Consider the following 15,884-nt stretch of genomic DNA (forward strand, 5'->3'; position numbering starts at 1 on the left):
TTGTTTTCTAACGATATATGTGAGAAAGAAGATAGTAGGTATAACAAAAAATGTAGCCGCAGGACATGCACGCTAGTATCGTGCCGAAGTTACTACTCTATTGGATAACGGTGGAACAGGTATGATAATTGTAAATAGTATCGTTGTTGTGACCTTCCGGTAGGAGGGTCCTGATGGGAGGCTCCCAGGGAGACTCCCCTTAGAGGCTCGATGAGGCCCGATGACAGTTCCCAGAGGAATGTCCCGTTGAGAGGGCCTCGGCGAGCTCCGAGTCGTGGCTTCCGGCGACGATGCTGGAAGCTCAAGGGTGAGGACTCTAACTGAGAGTCCTCATTGAATAGGAAATGAAGAAAAGAAAGAGATGAAAACCCAACACAAAGCATATGATCTGTGTGCTATGGTAAAGAGTGCTGGGGAGCTCTCAAAGGAGCGTCCCAGACCGAGGCTTTTTATATGTGAGCTACGGAGGGTCCTAGACCCGCATGTACTCCTCCACCTGTGGCTCGGAGGCTCAGAACAGGCTTCATACTTCCTTCCTAGTTTAGATAACTATCTAGTGAAGTAAAGTCTGGGAACCCACTTTACTATGTGCTTTAGGAATATAGTTAAACCATTATCGAAATCTTATCTATATTTACGGTGACCTCTTCCAGAGCTGGTCGAAAATTGTAGTAGCATTTCGGACATCATTACACCTCTGAGAACAGAAGCTCTTACCAAACACCAAAATAATTAACCTCCCCTTCACCGTCGCTGCTTTTAGCCTCCTAGGTAGTGCTGCTACTTAAATACAGTACACTAGTATATATATTACCGTGATAGCTACTACGCGCACTACGGCTTTAACCCTCTCCCTAACTAGCAACGTTACCGGAAGAATATTTGATCGATTCGTCTAAATCTGGCTCGAGAATGTCGATTATATCGACGCGATCGCTAACCGCAAGTACTCCTTTACCAACCTCTCCGCTTATCCAGTCACTAACCTCCCTCCCCCCAGCTAACCACGTTTACCTCGCTACCCAAAGTATATCTCTAATAAACTACATCGCCCGCGCCCACCCCTCTCAACCCGACTATATCGCCGTCGCAGCCGGCACCCGCCACAGCATCTCCGACAACAACGTCCACCGCCTTGACGCCTCCATCAAGTCTGTTGTTGACTTCCTCGAACCCGGCGGCATCTCCTGGTCCATCTACCAGGAAGACATGCCTTGTATGTTCAATTCCTCCCTTTCCGCCTTGAACTGGTACTAACACCTCCCCCCGGACTCCGGCTTCCAAGGCCCCTCCTACGCCTCGGGCTCCTACGTCCGCAAACAGAAACCCCCTCGCCAGTTTCGACTCCGCCACCGGCTCCATCTCCCGCTCAGCCAAGTGCAAAAACTTCACAATGTTCGAAAAAGATCTCGCATCCAACAAGGTCCCCCAGTGGATGTTCCTCACGCCCAACATGGACAACTCTGGCCATGACACCTCTGTTGCCTACGCCGGGAGATGGGCACGGAATTTCATCACCCCTTTGCTGGCTGATAGCAAGTTTAACATCCCGCGGACGTTGGTCATGTTGACTTTTGATGAGGGGTCGTACAGCAGAAATAACCAGGTTTATGCTGTCTTGTTGGGGAGTGCTGTCCCGACGAACAAGAGGGGGACCACGAATGGGACGGCGTATGGACATTATAATGTGCTGAAGACGGTGGAGGTGAATCGGGGGTTGGGGAACTTGGGGCAGAAAGATGTGGGTGCGAATGCCTTTTTCTAAGAGGATGATGCCCCTGAGCCCCCGAGATGGGGGTCCACTTGTTGTTGCTTGGCAGGGTTGGGGTTAGAAGGAGGGGTGGGAGGAGGTACGATGGTTATGCATTCCAACTAGTCTAGGTACACTTTACAACTTCTGGTCATTGGCAGGCAGTGTTCTTGAAATGTGATGATGAAGTTCGGTGAAAGGCAATAGATATTATCAATGCCAAACGCTATTAGATCTGTTTTCCCGAGATGGAAACATAAAGTTGACAGCCAGAGCTGCCTGATATTCAAGCAAGAAGTCCAAGTAATACACATCAAATCCCAGCTATCATAAAGCCAACCAAGCCCAACACGCCGGCAGCGGCGCCGACACCCCCATGAACAGCCGCAGCACCGGCAGTGACAACAGGACCAGTGCTTGTGATGACAGGAGCGCCAGTTCCAGAAGCGACACCGCTGGTCGTGACGGTAGCGATAGTGGTGGGAGCAGGTCCATCGCAGTGCCAGTGGTCGCCATGAGGTTCGCACCCGATGGAAGCGGTTGGGCTGGGGGGCAGGACACCGGCGCTGTGGTCGTCATGGTCGTGGTCCTCTTCGTCCTCATGATCATGATCCTCGTCATCATGATCATGGTCCTGTTCGTGGTCATGGTCGTCATCATGGGCGGCAGCCGTGGTGGTGGCAGGAACAGTAACGACCTCGGAAGCGGTGATGATCACCGGAGTCGCAGTGGTTGCGGGGGCGGTCTCGCGGGGTCCATCGCAATGCCTTTGGGAAGGTAAAGTCAATGACTATTCAGATGTTTTTACGAAACGGGAAAATTCTCACCAGTGATCACCATGAGGCTCACACCCGACAGACTCGGTAGGCGAAGGTGCCAACTCCTGGGCTGCCGCAAAGGTGCTGAGGGCGAGGATGATGGCGGCAGAGAGTGTCTTCATATTGCCGTGAATAAGCGAAAGACACCGGGTGGAATATAGAGAACAAATATGCGACGATCAAACTGAGCTAGTGAGGCAAGCAAGACATGTAAAACATGGGATGAAAGGCTTTTTATAGATGATGAGCAGGACCCTTCATGTGCCCAATGTCAATAGTAGTTCCAGGCTTCCTGTACCTGCATCTGAAGCAGGCTACATCCTTGGTAAAGTCGACTTCCTCTCCTGTCATCCGAGGATGTTTGCATGGGTAATCTTGTTTTTGTCTGCACCTCGATGATTTTCGTGGGGGTGAGCTGAAAGTTTCTTGCAGGAAACCAACATGCTAGGTGTGATGGAGACCATCAAGGTTCTCAGCCAAGACATGTCTCGCTTCCACACGTGGGATCCCTTGCCACCATTTTCTGGTTGGGGCCAACGCCGCGGTGTACTCAAGTGAATAGAAGCTTCTTTTTATTTCAGCAGGGCTGACATTGAAGTGTTGAATTTGCACAGATTGCTGAAAACTATGTACATGAACATGTGTCCAACCCTCCGGAACTTTTGACGTTTTTCATGCAGTATCCACAGTTCTATTTTCATCCTTCGTCCTTCACCAAGTCCTTCCTGCAGCCATACTTCCCAGGTAGCAGAGCTCGGTCGATTTTTGATCGTTGATAGGGGTGTGAAGACGGCGGGCTGGCGGCCAGCTTAGGCGGGGATAACGCCGAGAGCAACTGGTCTAATGGTCATCACAGTGATATCTCTTCTGGCCAGCGACAGGGCAAGTTGTGGTGCCATGGGTCTGATGGCAAGCACCTCCGGGATTGGTGGCACAGCAGTACTCGCAGGCTCCAACAAGCGTGCACCCGGTAGGGGGGAAGCAATCGCGAGCAAGAAGGTCGCTCTTGAATTCGGGAGCGGCATAGGCCACAGACGCGAGATGAAAGGCCGCAATGAGGAGCTTGAAAGAGACCATCTTGACAGTGGTTGTTGGCGGAAGGCTTTTGATGAGGTAGTAGAGGGCTTGGAGAGGGTTGATCAAGAGACTCGAGTGCGAGGTGGTTGATGATGGCATTCTCTGGATGAACGCACGACATCTCGTCCTCTTTATACTTGAACTGTCCTACCTGATCCGGACTTTACCTCTACTCACTTCGCGTAGTCCTCCAGTTCTTTCGATATGCATTGCAACTCTGTCCACATGAAGTGCCTGCCGCCGCGTGAGAGTCGACTGCTCCGAAGCTCTAAAGTGCCTACTAGAGCATCTCTGTTCTCTACCATCTATGAGTGTAGACACCGAGACGGCTTCACCAGCGGTCCGAGTCGTTGGAGGGCAGCCATGTACCTTGATGAACAGAGGGTCTTGACGTGGAGGTTTTATCTGTGGTTGGCTGCGTATCCACTCCTTGAGCACCTTGATGGGTACATCAGCTAGGATGCTTGGCATGTGGCAGCCATGGAATATTGAACCTATTGTGGCTTGCCTCTGTCCATAGAGGTTCATGAGCATGGTGTGGTGCGTTCCATCACGTAAAGAACCCGCGCGGGATGACGGAGATCATCCAAAAGCTTGTTGGAGTCGATTGATATTGGTAACCGAGGGTGATATTGAGGCCACAGAAGTGGGATGTAACTGCAAGGTCCCAATTTTGGATAGAGAGTCGTATTTGCAGGAAGATAGCTGGCGGCCATGGCGGAAGGTTGGCTGAGAAGAAGGAAATTAGTAGATCAAGTCAAGATGGTCATGCCGCGAACGGCTCTCGTCGATTAGTATTAAAGACAAGAAGCGTCTCAAGAATTGATGAATCTCGGTGTCTAACACCCTTCCTTTATGAGACAGACTGGTGATCAAAATGATGAAATCACTCTTCGCTCTTGGATTCGTTGTCGAGTTGGTGGCGGCCTTGCCCCAGGCTGTCACCCCAGCCCCTACTGGCCAAGCATGCTCGTAAGTGCCATCCTTCCGCTTTCGAGATTCCAGAAAACCAACACGACGTTCAGGACGAGAACCCGTACCCAGCTTGGAATTGACGCGACCATCACCAATTACCCCGAATTCGTCTCGTCAATGGACCAGTATTGGTCGACCTCGGGAGTTCCGTTCTCAGGGACAGAACGTGTGATTGTCTACACGTCTCTTGAAACATTCGACGGTGGCAGCTTCACAGGCTACTACACGTACGACATCAATGCCTTGCGCACCGCGGGATACACCATCACAACCAGCACCCAGGTGTCTGTATCATGCTCTCCCACAGCGACCAGCTCGGCGGTTGGCGAATGCGAGCCGCATGGTGATCACTGGCACTGTCCCCCAGGAGTATCAGAGCCAATTACGCCTCCTTCCCCGGAGCCCCATACTACTCACTCGGCTCCTAACTCCGGGGAGTGTGAGGCTCACGATGACCACTGGCACTGCCCTCCAGGAGTTCCAGAGCCCACTACCCCCCCAGCTCCATCATCAACTCCTGTCCCCACCACCCCTGGCTCGGACGAGTGCGAAGCGCACGGTGATCATTTGCATTGTCCTGATGGCGTGCCAGAGCCAACGACGCCCCCACCCGTCATAACTCCTACGCCGACATCGTTCAGCTCAGTGACAGCATCGACCTCATTCACTCGCACAGCATCCGACGCGCCTGTCGTTACGGCTGGTGCAGACGCCAAAACCAGAGTCGGGAGTCACTTTTTAGTATTAGCTGCAGGGTTACCGTTTGTATTTGGGATGATGTGATAGCCTGGGGGAATCTGCGGACCATCGATTGTATAGTTAATGCTCAATAAAGGATGTTGTGGGAGTGTGCGTTGAGGACCTTGATGTCCCACCCCTGAAGCGATGGCAGCCATCAAGGTTCTCAATACCTGATATCAAGGTCCTTCTGCAACGTCATCCAATATGACATCCCAATTGACAACAGACCATTTGTTCTCCTTTTGATGCTTTGTTGCTGTGAATAAAAAGCCATCCGAGTCCTTTCATCCTGACGAAGCGATTGAGCATCCAGCTGCCTATCATCTCACCCGACAATACTCCTCACAATGCCCGACACCTCTCGCCAAACCTTGCCACACGTCCATGATGTGGTCATCATTGGTGCCGGGCCTTGTGGTCTAGCAGTAGCAGCACGACTCCGCGAAAAGGCTCCAGGTGCTATTTTCACAGACGAAGAGCACAGGAGACACCGGTTTTTGCATCGCTATGGACAATCCATGCCACTGAAGCAAGTGAGAAACGGTCGGGTCACATGCTGCGGCCGCCCAACGGCAAGCGATACACACGATCTCGATATCACGGCGCTCGATGCCACCCATGACGACTGGTGTGGCCGCTGGAACAAGCTGTTCAAGTGCTACAACATCGAACATCTCCGAAGTCCCATGTTCTGGCACGTTAGCCCAGTTGACCGCGATGCTCTCCTTGGGTACGCCTATTCGCAGAACCGGGAGAATGAGTTGCTCGAGATTCACCACTGTGTCGGAAAAGAAGTCAGCAAGCACATGCGGAAGAGGACCCGGACGCAGAAGTGCTCAGCCCACAGTGCTTGCAACGCCAGAGTTGAGATCAACGAACGGGACCGCATCGACTACTTCAACCCTTCTCAGGCCCTCTTCTCTGATCATTGCCGTGCAGTCGCTAGCAGGTACCATCTCTGCGATGATGTCGTCAAGAAAGAGTCCGTCCAAGACATCAGCTTCGATGTGGTCCAAGGCATCTCTGTCAACGACGAACCCCTCTTCACAGTCACCACAGACCGGGGCCCTCAGTATGCCCGAACCGTCGTCCTCTCTGTCGGACCAGCAAATCAACCTTCCATCCCACGTCACGCCTTCAAAGCCTTCTCGGCAACAGAATCCCTCCCTCAAGTCTGCCACAGCACCCAAATCGAAACCTTCCCCGACACTGTCGTTCGCACCAGGATGACCAACGGCCAGAGAACCAAGGTCCTCGTTATCGGCGGCGGTCTCACCTCAGCCCAACTTTCTGACCTCGCCATCCGCAAAGGCGTCACCAAAGTTTGGCACCTGATGCGCAGTCCGATTGCCATCAAGACCTTCGACGTCGAGCTCAGCTGGATGAGCAAATACCGCAACCTCGAACAGGCCTACTTTTACTCTGCCGACACGGACGAGGAGAGATTGCAGATGGTGAGAGCTGCCAGGGGAGGTGGGAGCATTCCACCGAGATACCACAAAAAGTTGAAGGATCACATCTCTCGTGGCAGGCTGGAGTTGCGGACGGAGACAAAGTTGGTGAATGCGCAGTTTGTGACCACTGAAGCGGGTGGTCGGTGGAAGGTCGAAACTGAGCCGGCGGTTGAGGGTATACCGTTATTCGACTTCATCTATTTTGCGACGGGAATTGAGACAGACGTTGCTGCACTACCGTATCTGCAGACGATGAGGGAAACGCACCCCATTGATGAGATGGGAGGGCTGCCGTGCTTGACTGAGCAATTGAAGTGGAAAGATGACGTGCCACTTTTTGTGACAGGAAGACTGGCTTCGCTGAGGTTGGGAGCTGCTGGTCCAAATCTTGGTGGGGCGCGGACGGGTGCTGAGCGGATTGCCTTGGCCATTCAGGAGCATTTTGAGGAGTGCAAACGCGAGGATAAGATCAGTGGAGACATCGCTGCCGCCGATAAGGACGAGAATGAATGGGAGCGGTTTGTGCTTGGGCACGGAAGCAAGTATTCATGTTTGGTCGAGCACTAGAGATGAGCAAGTACCCCGAAATGGAAAGAGTGAAGCATTCGCCGTGTCCGATTTGAGATGGGAGATGTGAGATGTGGTGAAGAAGTGGACCCGGATGTCGTCAAATCAAGGACTGGCGACGCCGGAGCGGGAGCCGGCAAGTGGGGCTCTTGCAGACGCGATCGGTCGGTCTTTCCGTTGCATCCGACTGCTGGCCGTCCAAGTCTAACATCATAGCTTCGCTTAAGCCAATCGCAATAATTGAATGAAACGATGTTACTCCAATTCTAAAACATGCGATAGAGTCTGTTGGGAATGTTACAGAAAGCAAAAAGAAGCCGAGGTTGAAGCCGTTGTTCCTCAACGTTTCTTTCGCTGCTAAATCCACTTGACTGTTGGCTTGGCATAAAAGATAAAACACAGTGGAGATCAGGGGCTCCATTGTAGACCCTGTACCCTAACCCTTCGTTCTCTCCTTTTTCTCTCAAAGTCATCTCCATGCGAGCCCGATTGATGAGAGAATGTGGCACAGCTGCATTTGTTATTATAGTCGGTAGCTAGAGAAAAGCAGAGCCTCATCAGGGGTCCTATTAGCTCCTGTAGGACCATGCCTGGTCCCTGCGTTGGCACATGTCAAAGATGATTCGGTGTTGCATTGTCAAAATCAGGGTCAAATCTGACAGGGCTGATCCGCAAGGATGCCTCGATGCTGCATGGTCCTTGTCAACATGCTGCCAATGATAAGACTCCAGACACGCGATGGGACCCGATAATCAATGCTGACCTACCACATTTGTGACTGCCTAACGGCTCGACAACGCCATCTTAAGTCCTATCAGGGCATTTCCTGGACAAAAGCATGGGTCGTGTGTCTATCCCTGAACAACACGTTAGCTTAAGGTTGTGACACCCGCCAATCTGATCCAGCCTCGAACATATTTAATGACAGCGTTATCTCTCGTCAGACAGAGATGTTTCTAGCCTTATCCTTGTTTTTCTTTTTCACAACTCTGTTATCCTCGGGGTGAAATATCACGCTCATTTTCACCTTCACTCCCACATCGCCACCCCTTCACACCCACCATCCAGTCGTTACCTCTCCAACTCCCATCCATCATGACAGCCACAACCCCCCTAAAAGTAATAATAATCGGCGGCGGCCCCATCGGCCTCACCCTCGCCCAAATCCTCACCTCCGCCGGTGTCGACTTCACCATCCTCGAACGCCGCTCCACCGTCACCCCCGAAGAAGGCGCCGGCATCGCCATCGGACCCACCTCCTTTCGCCTCTACGACCAGCTCGGCCTCCTTCCCCAAATGGAAGCCATCTCCACCCCCATCCCCCACAAGCACGTCCTCCAACGCGACGGCAAAGTCTACAACTCGTACGAATTCCACCTCCGCGCCTGCCACGGCCGCGCAATGGCCTTCCTCCACCGTCTCGACCTCGTCACCACTTTATTCAGCACCCTCCCGGATTCCGCCAAAGCCAAAATCCACGTCAACAAATCCCTCTCCGACATCACCCTCACCCCTGAAGGCGTAACCGTCACCTGCGCCGATGGCACTTCCTACAACGGCACCCTTGTCATCGGCGCAGACGGCGTCCACTCCAAAACCCGCAAAATAATGAACTCCCTCTCCAACGCCCCAGAGTCCGAAACCCTCCCCTTTGAAACAACCTTCCAAGGCCTCTTCGGTAACTTCCCCCGGCTATCCCTCCCCGGCTCGGAAATCGAGCCAGGCCACGACTGGGAGTGCCATTCCGGCGGTGTGTCTTCCCAGTTCTTCGTCGGGAGGGACAGAGGCTGGTTTATCATCTACCGACCTCTCCCTGGCGGTCCTACGAGGGAAAGAATCGATTACACGGATGAGGACATCAAACAGTTCGCGGAAGATGTCAAGGACATGCATGTGACAAATAAACTGACTTTTGGGGATGTTTTCAAAAATGTCAACAAGGCTGGGTTGACACAGCTTCAGGAAGGTGCTGTCAAGAATAGGAGTTGGAAACGGATTGGGTTGGTGGGTGATGCGTGCGATAAGATCACGCCGAATGTGGGGTTGGGGTACAATAACGGGGTCTTGGACGTGATTGTGCTTGGGAACTTGCTCAAAAAGTTGAATGAGAGTGGGGAGGAGATCACCGAGGAGAAGGTGGGAAAACTGTTCAAGGAGTATCAGGCTGAGAGAAAGGAGTTTTCAGAAAAAGTGGATGATGCGGCCAGAGGGGTCATCAGAACGGTTACACATACGGGGTTCATGAAGTACTTGCTTGATCGGTGGATTAACCCGGTCTTGGGGTTGGACAAGCTGTATGGTAGCAAGGTGATGGGGCCGTTGATGGCGAAGCAGCAGGTGTTGGAGTGGTTGGAGGAGAAGAATGGGATTGATGGGAGCATTCCATGGGCGCACAAGGGACTGGTTGTCACGAAGGCTTAGAGTGACTGCCGTGTTGGCGTTAATTTTCTGGTAAAGGATGGAATATGGCTTGATTGTGGATGGGTAATGGTTGGGCAGGAAAACGGGTGTAAATTCTGTAATTTTTCGTAATTTTTATAGCTTGAACGCGTTTGTTGGCACATTAAGAAAGTCATTAGCAGGGCGCATCATTCCTTGGAAAAGGTCCATTTGTGTAAGACAACTAGTTCTTGTGGTGTAACGAACCAGGCACATTGCATCGCTGCAGTGTAAAGCTCGACCTTCCCCGAGGGTAGATTAATAGATAATTGGTTAGGTACATTGGCGCGCTAGTGCCATCATCGGATGCTGTGGTTGAGTGAATGGTACGACCAGCCATTGACGAATCGGACCTTCAGTTACCCCTGAGCCCCTTAACCCCTGACGAACTTCGTTGACATCAACAACCCTAACCCTCCTTTTCCCTCGCTAAAGCGGCCACAAGGTGCCGTCCAAAGATTCTGACGAACCCAACCACATGAAGTGAGACATCATGCGTCAGGTGATTGCAACCCCGCCATTGATGAGGCTCTGCTCGCGCTCGTTCCCCCATGGGCAGGTGGGATTGGAGCGATACAGGAGGAATAACCCCCGTTTCGCCTGTCACCCTTCAGGTGTTCGCAATCCTGCCCGAGGTCCAGCTTATCTTCTGTGTCGCGATGCCATGCATTGTGATATTGGGAACTTGATCTGCACAGTTAGTTCCGGACCTTGTCACGCGCATCAATTTATCGACCGCTTTACATCTGGACCGTGACGCTGCACGTGGGTGAAGCGTGAGGATGGGACCTGCGCCTCTTGGGTTCCCATGGGGCGTTCCATCTTAAGTTCGATCCAGCTGGCCGCCGAAATTGACGCTGGCGTACAATTCATGCATGATCGTGTTTCTCTGGTTGTTCCGTGAACTGGCAATGGCTTCTCATCGGTTCAAAAGCAACATAAAGTATTTTGCTCAAAAATAGCAAATCATTAATGTGGCGTTCGGCGTTATCCATTTCAGTGCCACTTGTCCTTCCTGCACTCTACCCCGTCATGTGTATTAGATGCCAAGCATACTGATAAGTGTCAAATGCAGTCCCTTACGCCGACGTGTGAATTGATGTCGTATTTCATGGCAACCTGTGAGACAACGTGGGGTAATACCCGCGTTCGGTGAAGAGAAGCTGGAGTTGCAGTGGTGCGCGAACCATAACCACCTGTGTGTCCTTTGTCTGATGGTGTCGAGAAGTACAATACATGGCTAGACTTGGGCCTCGTGGACACTTGTTGTTGCTGCAATGCTGCCCAACCGCAAAGATTGAACTTGGTGGTCGCTACGACCTCGGTCAACACGGCTTCGTTGACAAGTTTGCTCAGCGCAAGCCATGGTCGCTCATATCTTGCTGGCGATATCGCCGAGGTTCACGAATGGTGAGATAGAAACCTGCGAGAGGCAAGGAAGTTCGTGATCTCATAAATCGTGCTATCGTAACAATGGGACATGATATCATCAGCTCATCAAACAGAGCCGTCGTATAAATGGGAAACCTGAAGACCCAGCAAGCAAAGACCTCAAAGAATAAAGAAAAAAACTCCAAGTTGGGCGTGGAATGAATTTCCCCCGTCGTCTGTGTAAGCTGCATCATTCTGATACCTCATTGCAGGCCGGAAGCCCTGCAAGCCCCAGGTTTACTCTCCACTCCTCGGACTCATCAGCGATGACCGCCGTCTCCGTTTCTTTGGCCTCTCTACTCCCAAGGGCAGAGATTCCATTCCATGCCCGAGATTAATCACCTCCTCATTGAATGCAGTTGCAGAGGGAAAGTCAACCTCTGCCTGTGTGCCTTGGAAATGAGACTTTTGGTGTTGAACGAGATTGTCTCGCCTGGTGTATGTGGCGGCACAATGATCGCAGGGGAACGTGTCCACAATTCCCTTTCCAGTTTTCCTGCTGTGCTTGATGGTCTTCTTGTGCTTCTCCAATTTTTTACGCTGGTCTGGGCCAGCAATGGGATAAAAGCCGCATGGTTCGCAGCTAAGCACAGGTGACTGACCATATACAGTTTCGACGGGGGATCCGTCGGTGCTACGGCTCTCCTCTGTCGAATAACCCCCTTCTGCATCAGTGAAAACTGCAGGAAATGAGTTCATAGTGTTGGCCTCCCCATGAGTTGTAGGCGAGTTCCATATGTGTTCGCCCTGGTCCAAGAAAGGCATGGGTCGCAAGATGGGTGATTCTTGCCAAATGTCATTGTTTCCGTATGCACCAGAAAAGGAGCAGTGGACCATGAGAGCAGACTCGGGGCCAGTCACTTGTTGAGAGTTGGGTGACGAGGCGGCAAAGTACGAAGTCGATTGTGATGTCGGTACTCCAGAAGAGACCATGTGTGAAGAATCGAGCTCAATATACTGGTGAAAAGCTGAAGAAAAGTTTCCGGCATTGATGGTTTGCGATGGTTGTGATTTGGGCCACGCGCCGTCTCCTGGAGACTCGCAGGCTCCTTGTATGGTGGAATGATGAAGACTATCACACATGGGTGACCAGGTAGGGACAATGGCCAATGGAGTGCAGCTTGATGTGGGCGAGATGTGGCTGTTGCTCGCAAAAGGAGAGTTGATGAACCCAGAGCTGGTGCTTGGGGACACGCTTGAGGTGGCTAGAAATTGTGGGCGGGCGTCAATAACGCGACTTTGAGGTCCAAACCTAAGCTCTGGCATTTTCTCAAGAGGAGGCCGGGAAGCCAAGGTCCGCCTCCGTTCAGCACTCATCTCCACTGGACTAGCAGTGTCCATCATCTCCACCGGTGACACCTTCTCAGTGTTCATGAGCTCTGGCGGCGAGGTGTTGTGTTTGGTGGGATGTGAGTAGATCTCCACAACGTGTTGATCAGGTGACGATGGTAAACCCTGCGAGTGTGTTTTCTGATGCCCATCAGACCTCGGTGAAACTTGGGCATCTTTCCAATTGTTGATGGGCTGACCCTCTTCGGAGTCCGTCTCCACAGAGCTTTGAGACCGAGATCGGCTTTTCTGAGAGGAGCTGGAAGAGGACCCAAGAAACAAGTCTGCTATGGCCTTCTTGAATGACCTCCTATGACGAAGGAATTGCAGTCGTTCCTCAAACGCTTTTATCTGCTCTTCCTGTTTCTTCAGGACACTCTGCTGTTGCTTCACGGTACTCTCCAATACTTGAATGCGGCACTCGAAGTCCACATCCTTCTCTTCGTTTGAACTGAAACTTGTCAGTCAGCTAGACAACATCTAAGAGATGGCGTCTGACGAACCTATAACCTGCATGGATATGTTTTGATGATGGGCTTCGTGGTGACAGGCTTGGTGGCGACGAGGTTTGGGGTGAGATGATGTCGGAAGATGGTAGCTCAGATATGCCAGTAATGACAGAGCTGGGAGACTCCATGATAACTGAGAATGCGGAATGATTGTGTTAAGTTTTGGCGTAGTGAGGTGCTTGGTAGAGCGAACAGATGATATCAGACCGCAGAATGTAAAGGTGCCAAAAACAGGGAAGTTCGCCATTTATTAATTGTCTTTCAGCAGCGGCTCTTCTTTCAGTCCAGAAGACGACATGGCCCTTCGTCTTTAATTGGCTTCGGAACTTGCAGCAAGAGTTTGGACGTCCTGGAGGTAATTCCACGACAGGGTTCCTGCATGCCGCATCGATGGCCTCAGCAAGGCCAGTAGAAGACGGCCAATTTCCATACTTGATAACGATAGACCACTAGGGAGGCGAGTATGGCAGACCATTGGAACTAGATCGGGTGCGATATGCGTGCCGTCTGGGTAACTAAACCGGGGACCGGATGGGTAAGGGATCCTGCCGTTGGAAATCCAAAAGTGGCAAATGGATTTGTACATGGAAGTTCCATTCGACCCCCTGTACCAACTTGGACCTGCACCGCTGACTTGGCCCGAGGCAACTGAGATTGGTTGCCTTCAACCACATGCAGGAGGCAGAATCCAGAGTAGGGGTTTTGCCAGTGGCGTCCGGATATCAACACTCAGTCCCTTCGAAGAATTCCGGAGCAAGCATGGCGCTAACGTAGCAAGACCTAGAGGCCTACATCTTGCAGGTCCGATATCGACATGTGGATGGAAAGGAGCTGAGAGAAAAAAGGGCGGCTTGTAGGTCTTGAAGGATCAAGGTATCTGACGGAGAAACATATGTTAAGGATAGAATATAAAAGCGTCTGGGGGGTTGGGGCTCCATACTGACGTTAATACGTGGTTTGTTACCCGTGCAGAGAGACTTTGCGGAGGGTTGCCATGTGGAATAGGTGCAGGGGGCTGGGCGAGGCTCCAACACATTCTTGTGAGACGTAATCCCAATATCAAGGCGGGCTGATGGCAGCATCTGAAGACCGGACATGGGAACATGGCAGAGAGCCAGGAAGGGATGCTTCCGAAAGTGAAGAGGAAAGATGGCTAGATATAGCACCTTCTTTGCCTCCTCTTCGATAGCCAAGACATGGCCGCCGAAATGGCCTTCGTCTGGGATGGAAAAAGGGCCCCCATACGCCGCGGCCCCCATATTTTGTGAGGAAACTTGAGGCTTGCAAGGAAACAGCAGAGACAACAGCAGTGAGTATGTGGCTCAGTGGCCTTGTGGTTGCTCCGGCCGATATCAGATCGACACCATGGAATTCAGGCAGGCTGGGCAAGCCGAGCCTGGAGGGGATGCTCGAGAGAGCGTAGTTACCAGCGAAAGCCATTGGATAATAGATAGACACCGCTCATTTGGGCGAGCCAGATGTTCAGTTGGGCTAGGCAAGGTCGACCTCAAAAGAAGAGAGCATGTCAATGAAGTGACAGGATGCCCTAAAGAACAACTCAAAGATGGTTTCCCGATGGCATCCATCGACGTTGATTTACCCCGCTCAATGAAGCTTGAGCAAATCACAATAGACCCGGAGAGATTGGGCCAGTTGATTGGCCCATCTTGACCGGCAACAGCAATGCACTAAGCCAGAGCAGGCAAGAAAGGAAGATTGCCCTTGCCTCAGCATCAGGCGAGGCAAGTCACACTTTCCAGGCGATAAGCAGAAAGGGAAAGTTCTCGCCCGCGAGATGATTCAGTGTCTGAGACGCCAATGATAGAAAAGCTTATGTGTACTAATTCCATACAAAGCTCGTGTCTAGATGACCTGTTGAAGTGGACGGTGATATCGAGGATATCACTATCACCCAGTTCAACATGATTTCATGATAGATCCCTTATATAAGCTCGTGTGGTTGAGTAATGGACACCAGGTGACAGTTAGCGTCTCACACGAAGTACGAGCAGCCTCCGATACTCGGACGATAACAGCAGAACGGGGGGGCTTCACTTTTTCAATTGGGGTGTTGCAAGGCTACGGTCAGCGGCACGTCCATCGACCATTGTTCGGCATGATGTGGACGCGATACTGACCAGAAACCTGGGTGAGATCGATGCTAGCCCACAGCTGCTGCTGGGGTTTGTATTGTGAGGCCTGCTTGTCAGCTTCTTGTTATCGCTGGGCAGATACACTGCGGGGTAAACATGAGCCGCACTCAGGTCGCGGGCGAGAAGGAGGCCTTGGGAGCCTGCGCAAGCACATCATACAAAAAGACTCGGACTTCTGTCTTTTTGACAATGCAGACATAGAATGTTGTCAATTGTTAGGCCTGGCCCACTGACATGCGTCAAAATCAATCTCGGCTCTCCATTATTTTGTATCAAACATGCCAAGACAACTCTCCGCACAGCCTTCGTCCAGGGGTTGGGGCGCAGATAATGCGCAGCTGCATGTCGATTTGATCCAATTGTCTTTGCCCATCCACTGGCGGCCGCCCTGGATAATGGAATTTGCCAATCAGTGGGCATTCAGTTGAGAGTTGGAGGGGAGCAAGAGGGGCCAGCGCGCAGGCAGACGCCCCGATTTCTCACATCCTCAGTCAGCCAGCCTATGAAACGTCGTCCTATCCATGCAACTACGGCAGCTGTCTGCAAGTGTTCTCCTGCAGTAGCCAGTCCAAGGCGTCCCGGCCACCTGTGCCTCAGATCCCTCCCACTTCCATGGTCTCAATCCTCCCCCAGCTTATAAG

General features: G+C 51.9%; 7 protein-coding genes across 7 annotated transcripts; 4 read left to right on the forward strand and 3 right to left on the reverse strand.

The window, feature by feature from the left end:
* Positions 1-1,393: 1,393 nt before the first annotated feature.
* Positions 1,394-1,765, forward strand: PODANS_2_6690 (uncharacterized protein; the record flags this gene model as incomplete). The annotated part of the gene is made up of 1 exon (XM_001911411.1): positions 1,394-1,765. The coding sequence occupies one exon, from the start codon at positions 1,394-1,396 to the stop codon at positions 1,763-1,765; it is 372 nt and encodes a 123-aa protein (XP_001911446.1).
* Positions 1,766-2,063: 298 nt separating this feature from the next.
* Positions 2,064-2,690, reverse strand: PODANS_2_6695 (uncharacterized protein; the record flags this gene model as incomplete). Its single annotated transcript, XM_001911412.1, has 2 exons — positions 2,064-2,517; positions 2,602-2,690. The coding sequence occupies 2 exons, from the start codon at positions 2,688-2,690 to the stop codon at positions 2,064-2,066; spliced, it is 543 nt and encodes a 180-aa protein (XP_001911447.1).
* Positions 2,691-4,500: 1,810 nt separating this feature from the next.
* On the forward strand, positions 4,501-5,403 carry PODANS_2_6700 (uncharacterized protein; the record flags this gene model as incomplete). The annotated part of the gene is made up of 1 exon (XM_001911413.1): positions 4,501-5,403. One exon carries the CDS (start codon positions 4,501-4,503, stop codon positions 5,401-5,403), a length of 903 nt encoding a protein of 300 aa, XP_001911448.1.
* Positions 5,404-5,708: 305 nt separating this feature from the next.
* On the forward strand, positions 5,709-7,382 carry PODANS_2_6710 (uncharacterized protein; the record flags this gene model as incomplete). Its single annotated transcript, XM_001911414.1, has 1 exon — positions 5,709-7,382. The coding sequence occupies one exon, from the start codon at positions 5,709-5,711 to the stop codon at positions 7,380-7,382; it is 1,674 nt and encodes a 557-aa protein (XP_001911449.1).
* Positions 7,383-8,477: 1,095 nt separating this feature from the next.
* Positions 8,478-9,803, forward strand: PODANS_2_6720 (uncharacterized protein; the record flags this gene model as incomplete). The annotated part of the gene is made up of 1 exon (XM_001911415.1): positions 8,478-9,803. The coding sequence occupies one exon, from the start codon at positions 8,478-8,480 to the stop codon at positions 9,801-9,803; it is 1,326 nt and encodes a 441-aa protein (XP_001911450.1).
* Positions 9,804-11,489: 1,686 nt separating this feature from the next.
* Positions 11,490-12,596, reverse strand: PODANS_2_6730 (uncharacterized protein; the record flags this gene model as incomplete). The annotated part of the gene is made up of 1 exon (XM_001911416.1): positions 11,490-12,596. One exon carries the CDS (start codon positions 12,594-12,596, stop codon positions 11,490-11,492), a length of 1,107 nt encoding a protein of 368 aa, XP_001911451.1.
* A 1,282-nt stretch (positions 12,597-13,878) lies between these two features.
* Positions 13,879-14,349, reverse strand: PODANS_2_6740 (uncharacterized protein; the record flags this gene model as incomplete). The annotated part of the gene is made up of 2 exons (XM_001911417.1): positions 13,879-13,967; positions 14,031-14,349. 2 exons carry the CDS (start codon positions 14,347-14,349, stop codon positions 13,879-13,881), a joined length of 408 nt encoding a protein of 135 aa, XP_001911452.1.
* Between the last annotated feature and the right edge of the window lie 1,535 nt (positions 14,350-15,884).

Source organism: Podospora anserina, chromosome 2, assembly GCF_000226545.1.
Source record: "Podospora anserina S mat+ genomic DNA chromosome 2, supercontig 2".
In the NCBI taxonomy this organism is placed as follows: domain Eukaryota; kingdom Fungi; phylum Ascomycota; class Sordariomycetes; order Sordariales; family Podosporaceae; genus Podospora; species Podospora anserina.